General features: G+C 43.9%; 1 protein-coding gene across 4 annotated transcripts; it reads left to right on the top strand.

Annotated features, from left to right (window-relative positions):
* The first annotated feature begins 1477 nt into the window (after window positions 1–1477).
* Insig2 (insulin induced gene 2) lies at window positions 1478–24685 on the top strand. 4 transcript variants are annotated; one of them, XM_052200542.1, is made up of 6 exons: window positions 1478–1793; window positions 9733–10108; window positions 17897–18021; window positions 21778–21944; window positions 22110–22209; window positions 23066–24685. In XM_052200542.1, exons 2-6 carry the CDS (start codon window positions 9865–9867, stop codon window positions 23105–23107), a joined length of 678 nt encoding a protein of 225 aa, XP_052056502.1. In that variant the 5' UTR covers window positions 1478–1793; window positions 9733–9864; the 3' UTR covers window positions 23108–24685. The 4 variants fall into 4 exon arrangements, with proteins under 4 accessions (XP_052056502.1, XP_052056505.1, XP_052056504.1 ...); XM_052200545.1 differs by lacking the exon at window positions 1478–1793 and adding an exon at window positions 1821–1919; XM_052200544.1 differs by lacking the exon at window positions 1478–1793 and adding an exon at window positions 1942–1962.
* Window positions 24686–24890: the final 205 nt, after the last annotated feature.

Below are 24890 nucleotides of genomic sequence, written 5' to 3'. Positions count from 1 at the left end.
TGTAAATGATTCATCCTATAATCTCAAAGAAGCAAAATTTATTTTTGCTTTGCTTGCTTTACAGAAGTAAATGAGGTAAATGAAGCTCTTAGAGAAGTAAAAGCAGTCCAGTGACTTCTGTGGGTGGTAGCTTGTATTTAGCTACAGTGTTTATTCTTTCTAATTTGCCCAATGGTCTCTTTCACTGAAAGATCAAACAGTAAGTATTATTGCGGCAGGGCAGCAGCAGAACTATGCAATCATGGATATTTCTAATGTTTAAAAGGACTTTAAAAATCACCGGGTTTACTAATTTACTTAATATCTATAAAAAGAAAAACCTAGGGAAAAAAGAACCGACTGGACCTGACTTCACATGTGGAGTCAGTGCTGTGATACAACGGAGGTTTCAAAAAAGTCTTCACCAGCATTTCAGTGGCACAGAACCAACTCCAAAGTAAGCCAAAGTAAATATGATCTCATCCGCCCTCTTAAGTCATAACCTGACATCAGTTTGTTTTGGATTTTAATGCTGCTGTGAAAAACAAATGCTTGGCGGGCGACAGGATTTGAGGGAGGATGGGTTTATCTTGGCTCTCATTAAGGGAGGACACAGGCCATCAGCATAGGAAAGGCATGGCAGCAAGTGTGAGGTTACATTGAAGAGGCAGGAAAGAAACAGGAAACAGAGAGGTCTGTTGATGATGCTCAGACTTTAGTATTAGCCTTTAAAAACACTCTGTAGAGGAATGTAGTGGCGGGGAGGGAAGATGACCAAACCACACCGTATACATGTATGAAATTTTTCTTTAAAAAATGAGTCCTTGAGTAGTCCATACAATGTATTTTCATATTTTCTCCCTACTTCCTTGCTACATCTCCCAGAGTCACCCTCCACTTCCCGACTCGAACTTCCAAGTCCTTAAAAATGTCAAGGAATAAAGAAAACATTTTTCTGTACCATTTCCACCCAAAACAACAGTTCATCTGCACAATCTCCAAAGTGCACAATCTCCACTTTCTAATTATTGGTTCCTGTTCTAAAAGGAAGGTCTTGGCTGGGCGTGGTGGCGCACACTTTTGATCCTAGCACGGAGGAGGAGGCAGAGGCAAGTGGTTCTCAGTGAGGCCTGCCTGGTCTACCTGGGTCGTTTCAGATCAGCTAAGGCTACATAGTGTGACCCTGTCTCAGGAAGGGTGCGCTTTTAAGTCAAAGCAGATTTTGACAGTTAAGAGGTGATAAGTTTTTGGGGTGCTTGTTCTTCGATGCAAATCTCCCGAGAGCCGGGCTGATGAAAAGAGCTGCCTTTAATAATCCGTAATCAGAGAGGATACTGAGGCACGCTCCAAGGCGGGAAGAAATTGCAGGCGAGAATTGTAGAGCCTGGCACCTGGCTGGCAACCGCGACCCACGCAGAGGGCGGAGTCTCGGGCTGCGCGTGCGTGCGTGCGTGCGTGCGCGCACGACTCCCTCACTCCGCCCACAGAGTCCAGGCACCCGTCAGAGCCCTTGACTACCGAGGCCACCAACAACAGCTGATTCCGCAGCCTCTCATCCCAGACAAGGTCCCCGCCTCCTTCCACCGCGGAGGTTCCGGCACGCCGGAAGTCCTTTGGCCCCGTCTCCGTAGAGCGGAGGCACTGCGCGCAGAGGCAACCGGAAGCTGCTCTGCCCCGACTGTCAGCGTGAAGCGCCCGGGCCGCGCAGGCGCAGTGCGGCTCAGGCGGAGCTGTGGGAGGGGAGTAGGTCCGGGGGCCGGTCCCTGAAGATGGCGGAGGCGGGGGTGAACTGGGGGTCTCCCGGCAGAGCTCAGGTGAGCTTATTTGGAGGGGGACGGCTCGAGGACGGCGGTGGCTTTCGGGAAGAGGAGCTGTGTCTGCTTTAGCCTTGCAGGCTGGATATTCCTCCTGGTTGGAGTTGGGGGACCCAGGACCCGCAGGTGGGGCCTGCTGGGCGAGGGGTCCCGGCTTACCTGGAGAGAGGTCAGCGGGATCTAGAAGAAAACATCGGGCTCATGGTGGGGCAGGCTTTAGGGGGTGCCGAGGTCCCTGGACAGTGGCGGACTGTCAGAGTGGGAGACGGCTGGAAGGCGGCGGAAAGGGTGACCCTGGAGGTCTGTTTGGGGACAGAGATGGTCCAGCTGTCTAGTGTGTCCACCTGACAGGACTCGGGTGCCCTGTCGTCTGGGGAGGGAGCCTCGGGCTTGTATGGGAGGATGGATCGAAATTAGGTACATAACCGTAGTAAGTTTAGAATCCACCGAAATAAGAGGACTCCCGAGTTGAAGAGTAGGGATTTGGGATCGGAAGTGAATACCTTTTAGGTATATTGGGGTTTTCAGCGTCATTCCGTGGAGATGAGCTGTCTGCTAAAGGAAAACAGTGCTTTGCTGAGGATGGGGTTCCGGGACATGAAAGGTATTAAAACTTAAGTGAAAAGTTGTTCACGGGTGGTGTTACCTATGTCGTTGGGTGAAATATATACCCTGAAGTGTTGGCTGTTTTGTAGGACTGATGAGGGAATTTTTGGAGAATAAGCAAATCGAGTTGACAGTTGGGACACTGAGACAGGCTGGTTTGGGTGTCGCAGGGAAACTGACCACAGCAATGGGAGCTTCCAGTTCTGAGTTAGAACAACAACAACAACAACAACAACAACAACAAAAACAAAAAAGAAGACTTCTAGGCGTGACTCTCTCTCCACCTCCCCACCATCAGGTTTGGGGTTTGACCCTGATAATGAAGCACTGAATGAAAACGAATAAAGGGGTGACCCCCTGCTAATTAATGGCCTGCAGGGAAAAACAATGATGGATGTTTTCATCTTCGAAACTTTTTTTCTGGATTTGTAACCAGTGATATTATTTGTTTTCATTGTATTCAGCTCTCATCTCTTATGAAATGACCAATCAATGAATCGTTTGTATTTGGGGAAATTTGATGCTTTTTAAACTGATAATTGTGTTTCAGATAGAGACACTGAAAAGGAAAAGATAAAGTGCAGTTCAGTAAAAACAATGTTTTTATTGTTCCTAGAAAATTATCACCAGACAGAGTAACATTTTTTAAGGACTAAGCTTTCTGTGCTTTCTCTTTAAAGCAATAGTCACACAGCTTACTTACTCTTTTCTGTGGAGAGAGAAGAGCTTCGGTGTACTGAGGGAATGCACTTTTTCTTCCTAGAGTTCTAAAGCACCTTTGAGAGTCATGTGTGTGTGGTTTTATCTAAGGAGGGTTAAAGCGTGTCATTGGATTGTGTTTTTGCAGTGCTGATTCTTATTCTGTTTCGGGAACGTCATTCTAATGAGCACAGCGTGTGTTGAAGAGAAAAGGGGGATAGTGACGTAACCTTATTACTTGGGGATGTGTCTGACCCAGTCTCTGAAGAGAGATTCATGTGAGAATGCAAACTTACCAGTGTGACCACTAGTCATTGAAAAATGAACAATCCTGTTTGCTTGCAACTGAATGGTTCTTAAGTTCCCAGATTTAAACCAGGTGTGATGGTGCATGATGGATATCCCAGTGCTTGGGAAGTAGATGCAGGTGAATCATAAGTTCAAGGCCATCCTTGGCTATATATTGAGTTTGAGGTCAAAGACCTAGACCAAAAAAAAAAAAAAAAAAAAAAAAGCCTAAATTCTAACTAGTTCTTAAGTTACTATATTTTGTTTCTATATTTTTCTCAGTGCTTATTACCTGAAAGCATTATTTTGATGGTGAATATAAACTTTGATTTACTTGTACTCTACAATACTTAGGCTTCTCTTCTGTCTAAAAGTAATGCTATGAATCCATTATCATTAAATCACACAGGGTAGTATTTTTTCAGCTTTGATAATTTGCCACTGATCTAATAGCTAAACTGTCTTTCTGTGTTCATTCATGCACGTTATGGAAACTGTAACTCAGTGCTCAAGGTAGAATACTTACTGCATGTCCTCTTGTAAAGTTTTCTCTTAAATTGTAAAAAGCATTGTTTTGGAGTTAATAGTTCATGAGGACATTAAAAATAGTTTCCTGTGTGATGCCTAAGATGTTTGTGTGGTGTTTGTGCAGGGAGGTGGAAGGAACTCTGTTCATGGAGACGAAATGGTTGGCCCAGACATGGCTGCCTGCTTACAACTTGGCCGTCTTGGAAAGTTAAGTCAGGTTTAGTGGTTCAAGTCTGTAATCCCCCCACTCTGGAAAACATGGAAGGAGAATCAAGAGATTTGAGGCCACCCTTGACTACATACGTGAAATCCTGTTTCAAACAGGAAAAGAAAATGACATATTAGCCTATCTGGTTTTGTACAATGGGACTTAAAAACACCTGCTTATTTATTACCATTATCTCATTAGGAGCCCTTGAAGTATTATGCTTAATTTTTTTTTTTTAACGATCCAAGTTTTTCAATAAGATTAAAAATTTTGGAGAACCTGATTTCATTTTGATATAAGACTAATACTTAAAATATAACTATATAGCTTTATTTGTTTTAAGAAACTATTAATCGCTAAAGAATCTTTAAAATAAATTATGCTGCCAGGCGGTGGTGGCGCATGCCTTTAATTCCAGCACTTGGGAGGCAGAGGAAGGCAGATTTTTGAGTTTGAGGCCAGCCAAGTGTACAGAGTGAGTTCCAGGACAGCCAGGGCTACACAGAGAAAGCCTGTCTTGAAAAACCAAAAATAAATAAGTAAATAAATAAGTGAGTAAATAAATAATTATGCTGTGTTTGTTCCCAGAGCCTCTAAGACATCCCACCCTCCTAGTTAATGCTGTGATTATAAATGTGCTTTTTAAACTTTAAAAATTTTAATTTACTGTGACTGATCATCAGTGTGTGTGTTGGGGGTGGGTGGGGGTGGGGGGGAACGGGTTGCATGAGACAGCACACATGTGGGAGCCAGAGGACAGCTTTGAGAAATTAAATCTTTCCACCTTGGGACTCTGGGATCTGACTCAGGCTGTCAGACTTGTATCCCTAGCTCCTTTACCCTCTGAGCCATCTCCCCAGCCCATAAAACATGGCTTTCTTTGAAAAGGAATTCCACTGTTGTCTAGGAGGTAGTGAATACGTTTCTCGAACTTCTTATGTGTGTGACCAACCCAAGTTATTGTGCATGTTTACTTGTAATTGTGTTAAGAGGACCCAGAAATGGCTTCTCCCTCCTCAGATCTAGTTTTCAGTTCTGTTTTGCGTCAGTGTCCTTGTATTGTTGGCTAGCTTTTGAACGTACTGTGTAGCTGAAGACAGCCTTGAATTCCACATCTTCCTGCCTCCGCCTCCTGCATGCTAGGATTATATCCCTGCTCCACTGTGCGCACTATAGGGACTCTTTGTTGTTCTTGCTAAGTCACCTGCAGACTGTGTGTGAGACTGTTAAAATGACTGAGAGAACTGTTAGGTTGATCTTACTAAGTCACCTGCAGACTGTGTGTGAGACTGTTAAAATGACTGAGAGAACTGTTAGGTTGATCTTGCTAAGTCACCTGCAGACTGTGTGTGAGACTGTTAAAATGACTGAGAGAACTGTTAGGTTGATCTTGCTAAGTCACCTGCAGACTGTGTGTGAGACTGTTAAAATGACTGAGAGAACTGTTAGGTTGATCGGGCGGGCGTCAGTCTCTCTGGCCATCCCTCTCTTCCTTCCTTTCCCCCTCCCTCCCTCTCTTCCTCCCTCCCTCCCTCCCTTTCCTCCTCCCTCCCTCCCTCCCTTTCCTCCTCCCTCCCTTTCCTCCTCCCTCCTTCCCTTCCCCCTCCCTCCTTCCCTTCTTCCTTCTCCTCCTCCACATTCTCCTCTTTCTCCTTTTAGTTTTGTAGCCCAGGCTAGTTTGAAATTTACTGTGTAGCCCAATCTGACATAGAATTCGGGGGTGCTCCTACTCAGCAGCTTTGGGTCACTACACCTCATCTGGCATGATGGCCCATTGTTGACTTTGGATACTGGAGATTTTTTTGAGTACATGTGTGAACTCTGAAAAAAAATGCACACATACATATTTTTGTTTTTCCTTTACATGAAGCTCAAATATAGCCTGGAATTGATGGTCCCCTGGCTTCCTTCCAGGCCTAAAATTTTAGGACATGGATGTGAAGTATTGTAGCCTTTATTTTTGTCCCTGGTAATTATATATCATTGTGCTGTGATATAACCACACTTAGTCTTTTGGTTCTGCTTCAAATAAACATGAAACAAATGCTGTGTTATTTTTAAAGGAAACTTGTGGGGGTGAAGTGGGAAACTGAAGAAGGGCTGCCAGGAAGGTCGCATAAACAGCAGTGGGAGAAAACACAAATAAACAGCCCAGAGTGTCTTCCTAGACCAGGGAATGAGAAAAGAAGTCTGCAGCAGTCAGCAGCGCCATTGGAGGACAGAGCCTCCCCCAGGGCATTTGGAAATACTGTGGGCACACTTTTTGGCATCACAAATGGGAAGGCCTGCATTTAGTGGGCAGGAGCCAGGGATGCTAAATAATATGTCATGCTCAGAACAGTTTCCACCCAGCGGGGGATCCTCTGACCTAAGTGCCAAGGCTTCTCTGACAGATCCCGACCAGTTATCTCCGGAGGTAGAAAGACTAGCTAATTAAAGTTATTCATCCTTCTAAAATTGCTATTGAACTAAAGGTATGTGTTGCTGTTAATTCTGCTTTGGAAAAATTCACATACAGAGCAAGTGAATTCTTGATTCTACTTATGCTCTATGAGGGTAAGGTGGCTGTGCCTACACAGAGCCACGGAGGCAGGCTCTGCTGTTGGTCTCCTGCAGTATGTGTGGGAGCCATTTGAGGTATTTTGTTTGTTTGCTTGTTGCTATTTTATACTTTAAAGCATTTTTTCACACTGATGAAATATATTTATATTTTTATTCTACAGGGCTAGGAGATGGTTCAGTGAGTAAAAATCAAACCCTGGGTTTGGTTCTCAGCACTACACAAACCTGATTTGGTAGCACATACAATCTCTGCTCTAGGAGTAGGGAGTACATTTAGAAGGGGTTGCTGGAGATGGGAGGATCTGAAGTTTAAGACCAACCTTGACCAGCTTGTGAAACCTTGTCTTAAAAAAGAAGAACCTGTTGTTTAAGTGTTCATTAAATGGTATTGAAAATTATGGGTTTTCATATTTCATAATAGCTATTTCTTTAAAAGTTTCTTATTATATTTATTCTGTGTATCTGTGTGTTTATGTGTGTACTTGCACATGTAGGTGTGCACATGCCATAGTATGTGTGTAGAGCCTAGAGGACAATGTGCAGGAGCTGATTCTTTCCATCTACAGTATGGGACCTGGGGATCAAACTCAAGTCAACAGCCTTGGTGGCAAGCCCCTGTACCTACTGAGCTGTCTTGCCTGGCCCATATGGCTATGGATCATATCTAAGCACTGTTCTGAGATTTAGACATTGAGTTTTGCTCTAAAATTTGTATTTATGGTAGTTTGAAAAGTACACACTTAAAAGGCATGATTAAATGGTTACGTTCTAGATTTACCTTTCTAAGGACTGCTGAGCCCAGAGAGTTTGATCCTAGAAGAATGAAGCTGGCTTCCTGGCTTAGGCTATGTGGAGCAACTACTCCTGTGGGCTAAGAAGGAAGCTTGCTTCATGGAGAGATACAGTGGAGATCTAATGGTGAATAAGACCGACATAAAAAGTTTATATCCCATAAAGCAGCTCTACAGATAATTACAAGCTAGCTGTTAGAGGTTCTTTCTGTGTGAGATGGCTCAGCAGGTAAAGCTAAGTATGACCACCAGACTTTGATCCCTCAGGACCCACAATGGTGGAAGACAAGAACTGACTTCCACTAGTTGTCCTCTGACCACCACAGGTGCACTGTGACAAGCTGGCCCACTCAAGTATACATATAAAATAAACTTCATGCAAGTAAAATGTTTGAGGATTCACAAGCCATGTCCCTTAGTTACTGACTTACAGAGATGCCCAGGATGTAGTGAAGCAGTTATGTAGATGTAGTGTAGTTGAGTAAGACAAAACCAGCCGACAGAAGAGATGCACGCCTACTGATGTTTTCACATTTCAAGCCTGTTAGTATGCATCGGGAACCAGGACCTGGTGTTTTGAGAAGCTTACCATCATGCTGAGAGCAAGGGAGCTGGATATTGGGTTTGATTCAAGCCACGCACGTGCTAGGTGCATAGACGTGACCTTTCTTTGCTTGCTTCACTTGTAATAAAGACACTTAGCTCGCAGGGGCATTGCTCTTATTATTGGTGTTATTATTTTACTTTTTGAGACAGTATCATTGTACAGCCCAGGCTGGTCTTGAATTCAGTATCGTCTTGCTTAGACCTACAAAGTGCTGGGATTACAAATATATACCACCACACCATCCTCTTAGTGATATTTTGAGGGTTAAATGAGTTTCCCATGCCAAGTGCTTGGATTAGTACATGCAAAGTCTTGTTACTTATCTTTAACACACACCAAGGATTGCTACATTAGCTGATTAATTTGTGTTACTGCAAGGAAATACTGAAAGCAGGCTAACTTTGTAAAGGAAACAAGTTTATTTTATTCAGCACTCTGGAGATTCAAGAATGTGACTAGTTAGCATCATCTGTGCCCTAGTGAGGACCTTAGTGTCAGATTGCATTGCCAGATAGGGAACAAAAGGGTCTGGGGTTCCACAGTTGCTTCCCTCCCAGGACAGTGCCCCAACTAGCCTAAAAACATTCTGCTGGTGTGTGTGTCTCCTTCCTTTTGAAATGTGTTTTATAGCCTAGGTTGGTCTCCAGCTTTCTGTGTAGTTGAGGGTGACCTTAACTTCTTGATCATTGTTATAAGCATGTGCCAAACCCTCATCTAACCAACCTTCACCTCTGGGTTAGATCCTACCCCTTCCCAAGCTCATCTCCCAACATCTCTGCAGTGAGCCCTAAACTGACAACACAGCAGTCTCTTGGGAAGACCCCAGCTGGACCTCTGCTGTCAGTTTCATTAGAGGAGTGAATGAACCCCCAGACTGACCCTCAAAGGTGGTCACTGGGTTGTGCTGCATTCTCCTGGTGCTTTTCTTCTGCTTCCCCTACTGGCCCACTGGCATAGTGCAGCCAGAGATAGACAGTGGGTATCTGCCTTAGTCCTTCTGCACTGTGGTTTTGAGGCAGAGCTAGGCCAGCCAGTGAGCCTGAGGTATCCTCCTGTCTCGCCATCTCCAGCCCTGGCACACCGGCGTCTATCAGCACCTCTGGGTTTGTATGTAAGGGTGTGGGCCAGACCCAGGGCCTCAGACTTGTGCTGTGAAGACTTTACTCACAGAGCTTTTATATCAAACCCTGGTGTTGAAGACTCTCTTTTTAAAGATTTATTTGTGTGTGTGTTATATTTATGATTATTTGCCTCCATGTATGTATGTGTATCACATGCATGCCTGGTGTCCACAGAGCCCAGAAGATGGCATCACTCCCCTGGATCTGGAGCTCCAGGCACGTGTGAGCTGCCATGTGGGGTGGGTATCTAGGTCCTCTCCTGACCTCTTACTGCCGAGCACCTCTCTGGCTCTAGATGAGGCCTCTTAAGTCACTTGTTGTGTCCTAGTAAATACACGTGTAACATTTGTTTTTTTACAACATGCATATAAAGGCTCCTTTAAAGGATTTTCTTAATTGAGTAAATTTAAAATAAATTAGTATAAAAATTTGTTGTTTGATTCTGTTCCTGCTTCACTAGTACTGAAGTATGAAAACTTGTGCGGTCGGGTGTCAGACCCATGCTGATCTCTACTTCTATCTCTTGTAGGATTTCTGGTAGGCTCGTGTTCAGACGCGATGCCGTGCCATTAGACAGTGGTCTGCTTCAGTCACAGCTCACCTTTGCCACTGCGAAGCCACATTTGTTTTACGGCTTTAGGCCTACTGAACTTATGAAACCATGGCGGAAGGAGAGACGGAGTCACCTCGGCCTAAAAAGTGTGGCCCATACATCTCCTCTGTCACCAGCCAGAGCGTGAACGTGGTGATCCGCGGGGTGGTACTCTTCTTCATTGGCGTGTTCCTTGCATTAGTGTTGAACTTGCTTCAGATTCAGAGAAATGTGACACTTTTTCCACCAGATGTCATCACGAGCATCTTTTCATCTGCCTGGTGGGTGCCGCCATGCTGTGGCACAGCCTCAGGTATGTGTAACGCATTTCTGTTCTGCTCACACGTGAGTGAGCGAGCGTGTGTGTGTGTGTGTGTGTGTGTGTGTGTGTGGTGGCACATGTGGGTGGGTGTCCATGAACATATGTGTGCCTGCACATTGAGGCCAGAGGTTGGGCGTCTTCCTCAGTTATTTTCTAAATTGTTTTTTGAGCCGCCTCTCACTAAACCTGGGTAGACTAGCTGGGTAGACTAGCTGGGCACTGAGCCCCAGACTGCCCTGGATTACACCTGTGTCTTCACCTTTCCAGCCCTGGGATTACAGGCATGTGTCAGCACAGTGACTTTATGAGATGCTGAGATCTGAACTGAGGCCTTCCTGCTTTTGTGGGAAGCACCTGACCCTCTCATCGAGGATATAATTCAGTAGAGTGCAGTGGCCCTCTGAGCGAAGTTGGATGTGCTTGGCATGTGCGTGCAGTCACGTGGTGGATGTCCCCTCTCCCTCAGAGGTGGCAGTTCTGTCATTCCCAGGCTCCTTTATGCCCTCATTCCTTTGTGTCCCAGCTTCAGGCCGCAGTGGCTCTGCTTTCCGTCCTCCAGGCACATCTCTGCCTGCTCTGCTGCCCGTGGAGTCAGCCAGGAGTTACTCTCAGAACCTCATTTCTGCACCTTCACAAGTTAGCCGTAAAACCAGTTCTCTTAGGTGTGAAGCATTTAACATCGCTAAGTTATTTTGATAATATTCACTGCTGTTTAAAATTTTTATGTAAAGGCTATAATTTTGTGTTTGAAGCAGACCCAAGTAGAATAATTTTATTCAAGTTGAAAACTTGATGTTGTATTTTTAGATTTTTGTGCATACTTTTATCCTTGCTACCTGGTTTTTAAATGTAGCAGAAGAATGGTAAATACTGGAAGACAACAGTGAGGTAACCTATCTTTGCTTAAAATCCTGGTAGTCCTCTTAGTGACCATTCTCAGTAATGGACAGTTGATGGTTAAGTGAAACACGTCCTGATGTTCAAATGATGCTGAGCGTCTGTCCGTAATGGACAGTTCTTTAGTTTTGTCTAATGCCAAGGTCAGTGGGTCAGCTGTGCTTTATATAACAAGTAATAGAAGGTAGTCATGGCTGTGTGGGAGAAGATGATTGTAATTCTGGCTGTGTGTGCTTAGTGGACATGAATACCTTACGACACAACATGGTACTTTTGTCCTACATCCTAGAGCTAGAGGTTGCAGGTGTGTCTGTCCAAAGCTGAGGCTGACTTCAAGTAATTGGGATATCTTCAAGTAATTTTGTGAAACCTGCTGAACAATGATGTAACCCTGGTACATGGACAGATACTGTTGCAGTCAGATTCCATGTGGCTTAGATAGCCCTGTCAAGCTAGTGGAGCCCTTAAATTAAGAGAAGCCATCACCGCCTGGTTTCCCCAGGGTTGACATTCTCTAAGAAGTGGTCCAGATAGTAAGAGAACTTGTAGCTTATTCTTTGCTATGTCTGCAAATCTACCTGTATTTCCTTTACTTAAATTCAGAAGACAAAACATTCCCTAGTAGCTGCTAGTTCTTTTTCCTTTCAAGATGCAGCTTAGTCTGCACCCTCCTGACTTAGGTTCTTAGACCAAGTAGCTATCCACACCAGGGTCTCCAGATCATCACTTTACTTAGTCTGCACCCTCCTGACTTAGGTTCTTAGACCGAGTAGCTATCCACACCAGGGTCTCCAGATCATCACTTTACTTAGTCTGCACCCTCCTGACTTAGGTTCTTAGACCGAGTAGCTATCCACACCAGGGTCTCCAGATCATCACTTTACTTAGTCTGCACCCTCCTGACTTAGGTTCTTAGACCGAGTAGCTATCCACACCAGGGTCTCCAGATCATCACTTTACTTAGTCTGCACCCTCCTGACTTAGGTTCTTAGACCGAGTAGCTATCCACACCAGGGTCTCCAGATCATCACTTTACTGTAAGGACAGGAGCACCTCCTGCCCTTAGATGGTGCTCCTAGGAAGCTGTAGCTTCTTGAAGCATTACTGGGGAAGTCTCACAGGTTGCTGTGGATTGTTCTTCTCCCCTCCCCTCCCCTCCTTTTCCCTCTCCTCCCCTCCTCCTCCCTTCCCCTCCCCTCCCCTCCCCTCCCCTCCTCTTCCTTCCCCTCCCCTCCCTTCTCTTTCCTTCTTTTCTTTTCTTCCTCCTCCTTGTTCTTTTTTCTTTTTCTAAGAGAATGTTTTGAGGGATTTCTATAATTTTTTTTAAAATTAAAATATGATTGTTATCCCTCTTCTCTTTCCTTCCTCTGGCCCTGCCTTACTCTTTCAGTTTTGTCAGTTTTGTGGCCCCTAGTTTTTATTAGTTTATTACACACACACACACACACACATATACTATATATATATATAGTATATATATATTAACACAACCTGTTTTGTCCACATGTTATTTGTATGTATGTATATATATGTATATATATATTTCAAATAAGATTTGTATTAACTGTTTGAGAATTTCATACATATGGCATTTTTATTTTGTTTGTTTGTTTTGAGATAGGGTCCCACTGTGTAACTGTGGCCTGGAACACATAATGCACATCAGGCTGGCCCAAACTCTTCAGAGACCCACCTTCCTTTACCTCCTGAGTGCCGAGATTAAAGACCTATGCTCCCGTAGCCATCACATCTAATATTTTGATTATCTTCATCCCAGTTTCACATCTTCTCTCTTGATCTCTCTTTTTTAATCTCAGAAGCACAAGTACAGTTTGTGCTTCCTATATACCAGTCCATTGGATAGTGGCTGACCGGCTTGGGGCCACATGCTTAAAGAAAACTGATCCTCTCTCTCAACTGTTGGTAGCTCTTAGCTAGGGAAACCATTTCCTGCTCCGTGCTAGACCGTCGACAGGTTTCCTCATGTGCTGCCGCCACAGCTGCTATGGGTTCATCAGTGCAACAGGCCTGTAATGCCCAAGAGATAGTCTGTCTCTCCAGGGTCCTCCTCGGCCAGGGTGCTCATCCTCTTTCCACCCTGATTTCTGTGATAGTTCCCAAGCCTTGGAGTGAGGGCTGTGACATAGATGCCCCGTTTGTGGCTGAACATCCCACAGACATCTCTCTGTTTTGTGTTAACTGCCATCCACTGCACAAGGAAACCTCTCCAGTGAGAAGTGACAGCTGTGCTCTATGGCCATAGTGATGCAGGTATACAGGGCAGCTTGAGTGGATGTCCACTTAGCAAAATAATAGTAGTAGGTTCAGCCCCGGGGCCTGTGAGCTCACCAGCTCTGCGCTCTTGGTCCCACTGACATTCCAGGCAGGGGATCACTGTAACATCCAGAACACTATTGCACGCATGGGTATATCTTATCTTGCCAGTCATTGCAGGGCAGGACTTACAGCCAGCTAGCCAGCATGGAGGAACCTTTCCTGTCAGCACCAGCTTGGCTTCTCCATGCCTTGTAACCAAAGAGTATGACGTCATCATCAGGAGGGTCTAAACCAGCTTACCTAAGCTGGCATTGCCCTGAGCTCCCTTCTTCATATATGAGATGAATTAGAGCTGGAGAGTCAGCAAGGAGCCTTTACCAAGGGTATCTTCCTATTGTCTCATTACAGTTGAGAAATAAAATAATGCATCCCACGATGGCCTCCAACTCACTCTGTAGGTCAGACTGGCCCTGAACTTCTGATTGTCCTGCTTTTCATTTCCTGGGTACTGGGACTGGAGGGTTAACATTACTAGCTCTGAAGAATAAATACTTCAAAAGACAATTTCTGTATTGTGGGTAAAAGAAGTAGAGAAGTTGCCTCAAAATCACAGGTAGGTAAGCCTGAGAAGGCCAGTTAAAGGATCCTGCTACTCAGACAGTTGTCACCTCTGTCTTGGGGAGGTTTTTGTCCTCCCCAGTTTCCACGGTCCACAGTGAGCTTACACGGTTCTGTTGGTATCTTGGCCCCAATCCCCGGGGCTTGGAGATTTTTTTTCTACTTTGATTTTGACTGACACCACTTCCCTGGGTTCTGTGGGACTCTTGAGAATGATTGTCTTTGACACAGAATATGGTGACATAGTTTTCCTGATTCGTTACCATACACAGGGTTAAAGCCTTCTTGTGACATTTTGTAATACTCTGACTTTTTCTGGACCCCAAGCCTCCCTTCGTGCTCAAACCTTACATTTTCCTGGTAGTGCTACTTGTTTCTGGCTGTGCCTCATCCCTTCAGATGCCTCCTCTGTAAGAAAACTGTTTCCATGCTCCTGCCTGCAGGGTCATTTGTATGGGAACTCTTGACAGCCCACTCCCTCTCCTCATGTGCAGGAACGGAGTAAGAACCCCTCAGTATCCTGTCGGTACTCAGTCCAGCATTCAGTAGTGTCTGTCACTTTGCCATGGAAACACATCCTCTTGTTTATTAATGTGTACATGTCTATGCCCATGTGTGTCTGTGTGTTTTTGCATGCACACATGCCAAAGGACAAGCTCAACTGTCACATCTCTAATGCCACAACCTGGTGGTGGTGGTAGTGGTAGTCGTAGTGATTTGTCTTTGAGACAGTCTTTCACTGGCATGGAACTCACCAAGTAAGATAGACCAGCTAGCCAGCAAACTCCAGGAAGCTGCTTGTCTTTGCTTCTTAGTGCAAGGGGGTTACAAGTATATACCACCATGCCTGCCCCCCCCTCTCTCTCGGTGTGTGTGTGTGTCTGTGTGCCTCTGTGTGTGTATTAAGTAGATCCTGGGGCTTACACAGCAAGCACATTACCAACTCAGCCATCTCCCCAGCCCTCTTTAAATCCCCAGGAAAAATCAAGAGCCAGATATATTATAGGGCTTAAGTATTTGCTGAATGAAATCATGACCTGCCTCTGTTGTAGTCTCCCTTGGCAGTGTGTCTTGCTGAGTACTGTAGTTTTCTTCAGCCCCCCTCATTGCTGGATGTCTAATTTAACTGTGTTCCTTTTCCTGCCTCACTGCACTGAGCGCAGCACCCTGAGAGAGTGATGGCTTACTACCAGTGCTTCACAAACTCCTTTTGTCTTCGGTTTTGGCAGACTGTTACTGGGAATCACTTAAAGACATCAGAAGACATGTGATTTTACATCAGAGAACCATCTGATTAAGCAGGATTGCATTTGCATATGATTTTACACAGCATGATTTTAAGTCTCTTGTTTAAAAAAGAGGTGCAGAGCGAGAAGAAGCAGCCCAGACATACTCCACTGAGCTCTCAGACAGTGGAGCCTCGCTGCGCTGGGTATATTCCTACCCGACTCTGCCGTGCCTTTATTTAAAGGAAAGAAAGAAAGACATTTAATGGGAAGTGACAAGCTACCCCAAAGTCTCCCTCTCAGTGAGCAGCTGAGCGCCATGCATCCTCAACGGATTTGGGGTTTTATTAGCAAACCCGAGGTTGGCAGCGTGGCCATGTTGACTCCTTCTTTGTGTTTGCACTTCCCCTTCTCAGTGTCTCTCACTTGCATGCAAGCATAGTCAGTTCTACTTATTTACACGTCTGCACATACATGTCAGCATCTCTGTGATAATTCTTTACCAGTGGCATCAGCTGCTGAGGAAAATTGACTTGGAATACCTGCTTTGGTTGAATTTTTACTCAGGCACAGGCAAACAGGAGAAAGATGGCAGGAGGTTGAGGATAAATTAATTGATATATAGGTAGATAATAGATGACAATAGATCGTAGATGGGTGGATGGCAGATGACAGACAGGTGATAGGATAGGTAAGTAGGTGCATCAATATCAGTATGCATCTATGTATGCGTATGCATTTATTAAACAGGATTGGAGAATGACAAATGAGCTGTTTTGTGATAGCCCCTGAGGAAAAAATATCATTTAGACATGTTTCAATTATTAGGCATGCTTGTCATTTTAATCATGTAGAACTTTGAAATGCTGTCATTTAAACCAATGGGATTTTTCAGTAGTGTGTTGTAAACAGGAACATAATGTGGGTTTTCTTTGTGTGTGCATGTGTTTGTTCACGTATGTATGCAGAGGCCGGAGGATGCCCTCAGTTGTCCCTCCTTAGACACAGTCCACATTAGATTTTCTTGTTTCGGTTTGTACTTGGGCTTGCAAGAGAAGCATTTCACAAACTGAGCCATCACCCAGACCCTGAAACTTGCAATTTTTAGCAGCCATTGTATCTGCATTGCTGTGATTTGTCACTGGTCTCAGGATGGCCTGTGAGTCATCTATACTCACCAAAGCTGAGGTGAGAAGGCGGCAGAACTCCAGTCTTATCTCCAGGTGGGAGTGGCCAGGTCTACTCTTCCTCCCCTCCCCCACTGCTTTGCGTGCCTGTGGTTTGTCATACTCGTTGCTTTCCAATTTTCTTTTTCTTTTTTACCCTTTTAATTTTATATTTAAAATTATATAAATTTTTTTTGAGAGATGGTGCAACAGTTAAGAGTGTTTAGTGTTTTTTTAGAGGGCGTGACCTGAGTTTGTCTCCCTGCACCCATATTGGGTGGCTTACTACCTCCTGTGACTCTGGGGACCCTGTGTCTTCTAGTCTCCGTGGGCACCCGAATGCACATGCACATACTAGGAGGCACACATGCATGTGTAGACACAGATTTAACATATAAGCTTTAGCAAATCAACACATTTTCTTGCGGGCTTGGGAGATAGTCCGTCAGTGCAGTGCTTGTCTTGTTAGCATTGGTTTGGCCCCTCAGAACTCACATTCAGAACAAAGGAAAGAAGGAAAAGGGGGAAGGGCTGGGAGAGAAGAAAGGAACAAACTAAGCAAGGTGTGCCTGCTTGTAATCCAGTGCGGAAGGACGGATGCAGCTGGGTCTGGGCTCGCTGGGCTGTCGGCCAAGCCTGCTTGGTGAGTTCAGGCCAGGGAGGATCCTGTTCCAGACACCACGGTGAGCGGAGGCTGAGCAGTGGCGCCCTGGCTTCTTCTCTGGCTTCTGCATGGCTCTGTGAACACTTTCAGAAACATGCACAAAATAGACACATGCAAATAGTCTAGATCTTCATCAGGGATACCTTGGTAGTGAAGAATGTTGATTCTCAAATCAAGAGCTGTCACTAAGATGGCATCTTACCTCTTAACAGCAGACTTACATATTATCTGTAAATTTGTAGGGTTTTCATTTGTTTTGAAGTCAGTGGTCTGATTATGTGTTAAGTAGACCAAGCTGACCTTGAACTCAGGGCTCTGCCTGCTTTTCCTTCCAGCGCTAGGAGTCAATGTGTGCACTGCCATACATACCTAGCAACTGTGTGCTTCCCCTGCGTCCCGCCTTCTCTCTGTGTGAGAGCAACTGTGAGAGGGTGAGGTGGAAGGCAGAGTCAGGAGCTGGCTGGGTGCAGACAGGAAGCTGATGTGGATGTGCCGGGCGGGGCTGGTCTGCATAACTCGGGGGCCAGGACCTTGGGAGCCAAGTGCAGGAGAGGGGGCTGTGTGGGCTCACAGGCCTACCCTCCAGCTCTCTTATCCAGCGGTCTCACACTAGGGACTGAGTTGGCACTTTCAAGGCTCTAAGGTACTGTTAGGAGCTACATGAGTTAGTGTCTCGGGCTCCTTATGAATCACCCCCCCCCCCCCAGTGTGTGTTGCCTGTAGAGTGTTGCGGCTTCCTCACAGCTTTCTGCAGTGTGCTGCCACTCTCAGGTTCCTTGGAAGGTAAGTTTAAAGATGCAGTGGTAACCAGTCATTTGGGTAAATTTCCCTTTTGCAAGAATCTAGAAAGCAGTAGCTGTAGTGATTTGTGTAGTGTAATGGCTGCCAGTGCAGTACTGCTGATGACTTACTTTTTTTATTCTTTTCACAGCTGTGATTGGGCTATTGTACCCCTGCATTGACAGGCATCTAGGAGAACCACATAAATTTAAGAGAGAGTGGTCCAGTGTCATGCGCTGCGTGGCGGTGTTCGTGGGAATAAATCATGCCAGTGCTGTATCCTTTCTGAAACATGCAGTAACAAGGGAGCCTGCATCTTCCCTCCCCGCCATCAACTCTTACGGTCTCACTCAGTGTCACCACAATGTTGACCCAGTTGCTGAGATTCCAGAGTAGCAAGTGTGAGTTCAGAGTAGGGTGGATATGCTGGGTTTCAGCCCCATGTTAACACTCTGCTCCTTAGGCTGTTAGATCCCTTACATGGGATTTTATTAATTCAAAAACTGAGTTTTCAAACTTCACCCCCTCACCCCTTTTCTTTCTTCATTTAGGTTTGCAAGTAAGGACCCTGGTAATTTTAGGTACTCTTTTTAAAAGTCTATTTTTAAAGAAGTTATACTGTCATTTATTAGTTATAGTCAACACTAAGAAGTACCCCCCCACACATACACACTTCTTTATAATATAGGCTCCTACTGTGCTAGCTAACCCCAACCGGTCTTCACTTCAGACCCTTCTGCTTCAGCATACTGTCATGTGTTTTGTTTGTGCTTGTTTGCTTCTTTGGGGTTTTGTTTCAACACTTCTTTCTTTTACTTTTCGTTTTGAAATATGTGACCAACTTGCTTAATGTTTGTCAATGCAATCTGGATTCTTATCACTCATGTTGAGCCTCTCACCTGACCTGTGAGCTTTCTTTCTTTTTGATAATGTATATTGAGTGTTCTTTATTGAGTTTTGTACACTTTGTATACAGCCCTCTGGTCACTATGGCTCCCTTTTCTCTTTCCTATTACCTCTTCTCTCTACAAGTCCTTTTTCCACAGCCTTGACTTTTTCAAATTGTTTGTTTGTTTGGAGATCCACTGAGTTCCATGATCACCTGTATGGTAGTACACTTGAAAGTAGCCTTTGGAGCTTGGTGGGCTCCTTAGTGGGTACACGTCTGAAAAGGATGATTGTTTTTCCTCAGAGTCTGTCAGGACCCAGAAGTGGAGGCCAGACTCCATGAGCCTCTCTCCATCCATGATTGACTATCACTAGGTCCCCTGTAGGCAGCCACACTTGTGAAACCCTTTCTTCATTGGCCATGTCATGTCCAGGAGACACTATTTACTGCCCTTCTCCTCCTCATCGCCAGGCTCTTCACATCCTTTCCACAGCTTCTTCCTCAATGACCTTTGAACTTTACAGGGAGTAGTATAGATGTCTGTGTAGGAATGAGTATTCAATCATCCATAACTTTGAGAGTTCTGTATTTACCTTCTATTTCATTTCATTACAAAAAGAGGCTTCTGTGATTAAGGATGGGGACAGCGGAATAGTATTTCTATATGGGCATAACTGTAACTGTTTAGAAGACAGCCTGGCATTATGACTGTTAGCTAAACTAGTGTCAGCTCTAGGACCTAAGTCCTGCATAGCCTTGGGCTTTGGGCTGGGTTTATAGTGCCAGATATGAATTCCCTCTTTTGAACTGAGTTTGGAATTCAAGCAGAGTAGTTGATACCCCTATTACACTGATACCACTTGTACAACTGTGCACAAATCTTGCCTGGCACATTGGTATTGTAAATTGCAGGGCTCACAGCATGGTAGGATGCCTTTTCTCCCCCAGCAACTGGTATAACACCTTCAGGGTTATGAAAGCTAGCCAGCAACTGAGTTGTAGTGTGATTTTTATTTACCTTGCAAACAAGCAAAATGTATGTTATCTTCAGCAATAAGATTGTATTACTAACTAGTTCTGGTGGGCAAGCAACAGCAATAGCAAGAGGACTACAGCTCAGAGGGAAGTATCTTACACCTGGCACTGGGGTTTTCAATTAGCAGCCTTGGGACCATCATTATCCAGAAATGCAGGATATCTCCCTTCTAATTCAGTCTCTAACTTTACTTTTTAAATTGACTTATAATCTACTAAGCTTCTGTATGACTGACCCATCCATTTCCTTCCTCCCAGCTCTTCTGTGGGCACTAGGATCCTAATGGTCCTCCTGCTTGCATGCCGTCCCATTTGCCCTGGGCCATCTCCACAGTCCTACTGTTTGTCCTTTTAGGTGGAGGAGTTTAGGGCTTTCTAGAACTTTGAGTGCGGTTTTGGCTTTGTTCATTTTATCCTTTGTTTCTAAGAGAACTACTTAATCTTAGCTGTCACATCTGTCCTTTAAGGAAAACCTAAAATGTTTACAAAATTTATAGCAAACATTTTTCATATTAAGTTACACAGAGTTTGGAAAACCACAAGATACAGCCTCTGAAATAGATGCATTTGACTTATTTACCCTAGAAGCCTCCTTACTGTGCTAAATAGTTAGCAGAGATGGATCCTGTTAGTATTGTATCCCATCATCTATTTATGTGAATGCCTCTTGCACAAAGGAATCAGTGGTCAGAACCCTGTGGTTTGGAGTTTATATATAAGGATAGCCAAAAGAAGAGAGAAACTTAACTCAGATGAACTGTTAGTTTCTTGCTAAATCAGCCACTCACAAGAACTGATCTCTTTCCTTGTTTGCTTGCTTGCTTGTTTGCTTGCTTGCTTTTTTAGCAGGCTTTCTCTGTTTAGCCCTGGCTTTCTTAGAACTCACTATGTAGACCAGGCTGGCCACAAAACAAAAAGATCCACTTGCCTCTGCCTCAAAGTGCTAGGATCAAAGGCATGTACCACTGGCTAGCTTTTAAACTGATCTTAAGAAACTGGCATGCAATGGTCCCAGATGCCAAGGCTTCAGCTAGAAGGGGGTTTGTATGCTGTAGTGAGAGCATGGGAATGGTGGGGAAAAGTGGGCTATCGCCAGAATCAGAAACTGACTTTATGGGCAGAGAAAGGAGAGATTGCTGTAGGACTGGCAAGGCCAGTTCAGTCGGATCAGCCAAGGCGGAGCCTCTGGGTTATAGAAAATGTCCTTTTAATGGCACTCAGAATTAATTTTCTTAGTGTAATCCTCTAGCAAGAAGAAAAAAAAATCACAAAGTAGAATTTGTAAGGCTCCATTCTGTTCAGAGATTTTTGAGTAAAAGGGGCTATACATTTGTGAATAGACTTAAGTGGGTGCCAGAAATAAAATATCATCAGAGCAAAGTGCCCTGCTAGAAAGTCACAGGTACCAGAATAGCTTGGCAGTGGGGGGGAGATAATGTTCACTTCAAGGCTTTATCCTCAACAAATTAAAACTAGAGCAGTTGACATAATAGAAAGGGATGCTGTGTCCTTGGTACTCTTGTTCCGAACTGCATTATTATAAAATGTGTCTGTCAGTAAATCACACAACCAGTGTGGTACCCTGTTAAATAGCTGTCAGCCCGTCCATTTCCAAGTCATTTCAAGTCATTCTAAACCTTTTTGAGAAGTATTATTGGTTTTCTTTTTTTTCTTCCTTCCTTTCTTAATTTTCTAATTCCTTCCTTCCTTCCTTCCTTCCTTCCTTCCTTCCTTCCTTCCTTCCTTTGTTCCTTCCTTCCTTCCTTCCTCTTTTCTTTTTCTCTTTCTTTTTCCTCCAAAGGTGTGTTATTTTAGCAATACAATCTAAAGTGCACAATTACATGTTTAGCTATAAAAGCATATTCTAAAGAGTTTACAATTAGGAATGTGTATAGCCTATTTTTTTCCCATATTGGTTACAAGAAGGTAGGATCTGCTAATTAATGCCTTCTGTATTTGGTGTTTAAATATAGTTTTATTTGTACTTAGCATCGTGTGTTGTGTTAAAATGCTGAGTCCAGTAGGAAGAGATTCTCTCAGTTTAGAGACGTGAACTGTTGGTGTCACTGGCTCCCTTGTTTCTGATGGCTCCTTAGCACTGGTCTCAGAAAGTAGACTTCGACAACAACTTCCAGTTCTCCCTCACACTGGCTGCACTGTCAGTAGGACTGTGGTGGACTTTTGACAGATCTAGAAGTGGTTTTGGCCTTGGTGTTGGAATTGCTTTCTTAGCAACTGTTGTCACCCAACTGTTAGTCTACAATGGTGTTTATCAGTAAGTATTGTCCTTGTCACCTGGTTGCTCTGTAAATCATCAATAACTGCATTCAGAGCTGAAGGTCTCTGTGGGTTTAATATACAGACTCACTTACCTTCATTATGCTGGTCTGAGTGCCCTTTCCCTGCTCTGTGGGTTATTAAAGTATCTCTGTTATTCTAGATACACATCTCCAGATTTCCTCTATGTCCGCTCTTGGCTGCCATGTATATTCTTTGCTGGAGGCATAACGATGGGGAACATTGGTCGTCAACTGGCAATGGTAAGCTGAGGCTGTGCAGCGTGGCCATCACTCCAGGGAAAGCACTGGCAGAAATAGTGCTCTTTGAACTGTCCTTTGCACTTTCATTGAAATAAGTCATTAGGATGACTTTAATCTGAGGAACATTACTACTTGAGGGACAAGTGGAGAGAAAAGGAAAAATAGGTTATGGGTAGGTGGTAGAATTCGTTGACTGTATTTGATACTTGACTTTTGTTGTTTCATTTTTATTAGTTTAAAGTTTTCCATTCTATAAACAAAGGGTTTTTTTCTTTCTTGAGACTAGGTCTCAAGTAGCCCACCTGCCCTTGAATTCACTACGTAGCTGAGGATGCCTTGAACAATTGGTCTTCCTGCTTCTTCCTCTTGAGTGTGGGGATTGTAGGCATGCACCACTGTACCCGGGTTCTGTGGTACTGGGGGGTTGAACCCTGGTTTTCTTCACACCCTCAGCTCCTAGAAAAAGAACAATTTTAAAAACAAAAAGGGCATCATATACATCATATATTTTGGTAGCTATTCTTTTTTAATATTTTTTTAGTTATCCTTTATATTCATACATAGAATGATTTGAAATAATGATTGGAATTATTATATTATATTATATTATATCATATCATATCATATCATATCATATTATAGCAGCTGTTGTGGTTTGCACAACAAATTGTTCTCTTTTTTGCTGTCTTCTGCGTTGTCTTCACTTTCAGAAGACACTCTTCGTTCACTCTTCGTTCTTTGCAGAATAAAGGGAACACATACTAAAACATTCCTTTTTAGAGCTGTTTAATTTTTTTGAAAGTTGTAATTCACAAGAGATTAATCTGTCAACTTTTTGACCTTTTAATCTTTGCAGTATGAATGTAAAGTTATTGCTGAAAAATCTCATCAAGAATGAAGAGGGCAGGCGTCTTATCTGTTCTGTGGAAGCCCGGGCCACCGTGGGTATGAGAGGTTCACCAGCAGAACCTTGGACTGGAAAATTGCGAAGATGCAGTTTTCCCTTGATTGTGGTGTGTGTGTGTGTGTGTGTGTGTGTGACACACATGTTTTTGCAGTCTGTGATTGCTTCTGTAAATCAGTTACCAACCTTTCGGTATTTGATTTCAATAAATGTAAGATAACTGTGCACTACATGAAATATATGTTTATGAGTACATGAAATTTCTAAATTTTTTGAACATACCATACATTGTATCACAATGTCGATGTGCCAAACTTGTCGTTACTGACACAGAGAATAAGAATGCTTTGAACAATTTAGAAATTTAGTGAAAGAGAAAAAGAAAGCTAAAAACAAAGCAAACAGAAAGCAATGTGTAGCTGGCCGTTCCCTCTCACCGGCTGGTGTGCCTTCTCCTGTTTCTAATCAGCTGTGTTGGTCACAGCACCCACATGTGTGTTGTCTCTGTTGCTATCGTTTCAGAGTTTGAATCTTATTATATGGTACCAGTGAACTTCCATAGAATATTTTTATGCCTGTATTACTGTAGGGACCCAAAGAATACTTTCCAGATTTCTCCAGAAGGATGTGTGATGGACAGAGGGGGTTATCAGCATCACCCTGCTTTGAGTCTACATTTGGAAAAGAATAAATGACTAAAATTAGGGGATTTGACTAGATGAATATGCTTAGGAATACTGTGTCGCCTTCCCTCTACCACAGAAGCCAAAGTGATATTAGCTGTCATGTGCTGCTGAAGCTCACTGCTTCAGTCCCGGATGAAAAGGAACACTGGCAGATCAAGGCGATAGACAGGTCATAACCTGTTAGACTCTAGGCAGCAGACATGGGACTGACCAGTATAGCGGGCCTGAGTGTGTGGCCTTCACCAGTGCAGTCTGAGGATGCTGGACCCTGACGCCCTTGTGCTGATGTCTATTACAAGGTCCATCCTTGGAGAGTGTGTGTAGCGCACACTTCGCACATCACATTAATGACTCCTGCCATGGACTCACGGGTTAAGTATGTCAGCTGACTCTCCGTTCGCTTTGCATTTCTGAAATTGTTAGCTGTCTGGCACACAAGGGTAAATTCTTCTGACTACTGTGGTGTGTGTGTGCTTGTTTTGAGTGTGTGAGAGAAAATGTATACATGTGTCTGTGTGTGCATGTGCTCATGCTTCCCTCTGGGGGCAAGTAGACATTTTAATTTCCTTTCTTTTAAAGCAGTGCTGTCAGACTGAAACCTCGTACACTGCAGTGCAATGTGCTTTGTGTTCTCAGGCGGGGAGTGTGAGCATCCCAGGAGCACTCCATACGGAGTGTGTGCACAAGCCCAAGGCAGTGGTGGTGACCACACACTGTATCTATTATTCTGTCTTTCAGATGCTATTCATTTAGAACAAATAAGGTATATTTTTAGAATCAAATTTGTAAACACTATAAAATCTTTAATAAGTTATAAGGTCTATGATATGTTTACTTTGAAAATTGCTGTTGAAAGCAAGATGTATTAAATATGTAATTATCACCATGTGTTAGTCCTTTTTATTCATGATAAATATTAGGATATTGTACTTGTCTTAGTTTGTGTTTTACTGCTGTGAACACACCATGGCCAAGGTGACTCTTATAAGGACAGCATTTCCCTGGGACTGGCTTACAGGTTCAGAGGTTCAGTCCATTATCATCAAGGTGGGAACATGGGAGTGTCCAGACAGGCATGGTGCAGGAGGAGC

The sequence above is a fragment of the Apodemus sylvaticus genome, chromosome 12, assembly GCF_947179515.1.
Source record: "Apodemus sylvaticus chromosome 12, mApoSyl1.1, whole genome shotgun sequence".
Lineage (NCBI taxonomy): Eukaryota > Metazoa > Chordata > Mammalia > Rodentia > Muridae > Apodemus > Apodemus sylvaticus.
The sequence above is the reverse complement of the archived record's forward strand: the minus strand, read 5'-3'. Positions and strand labels throughout refer to the sequence as shown.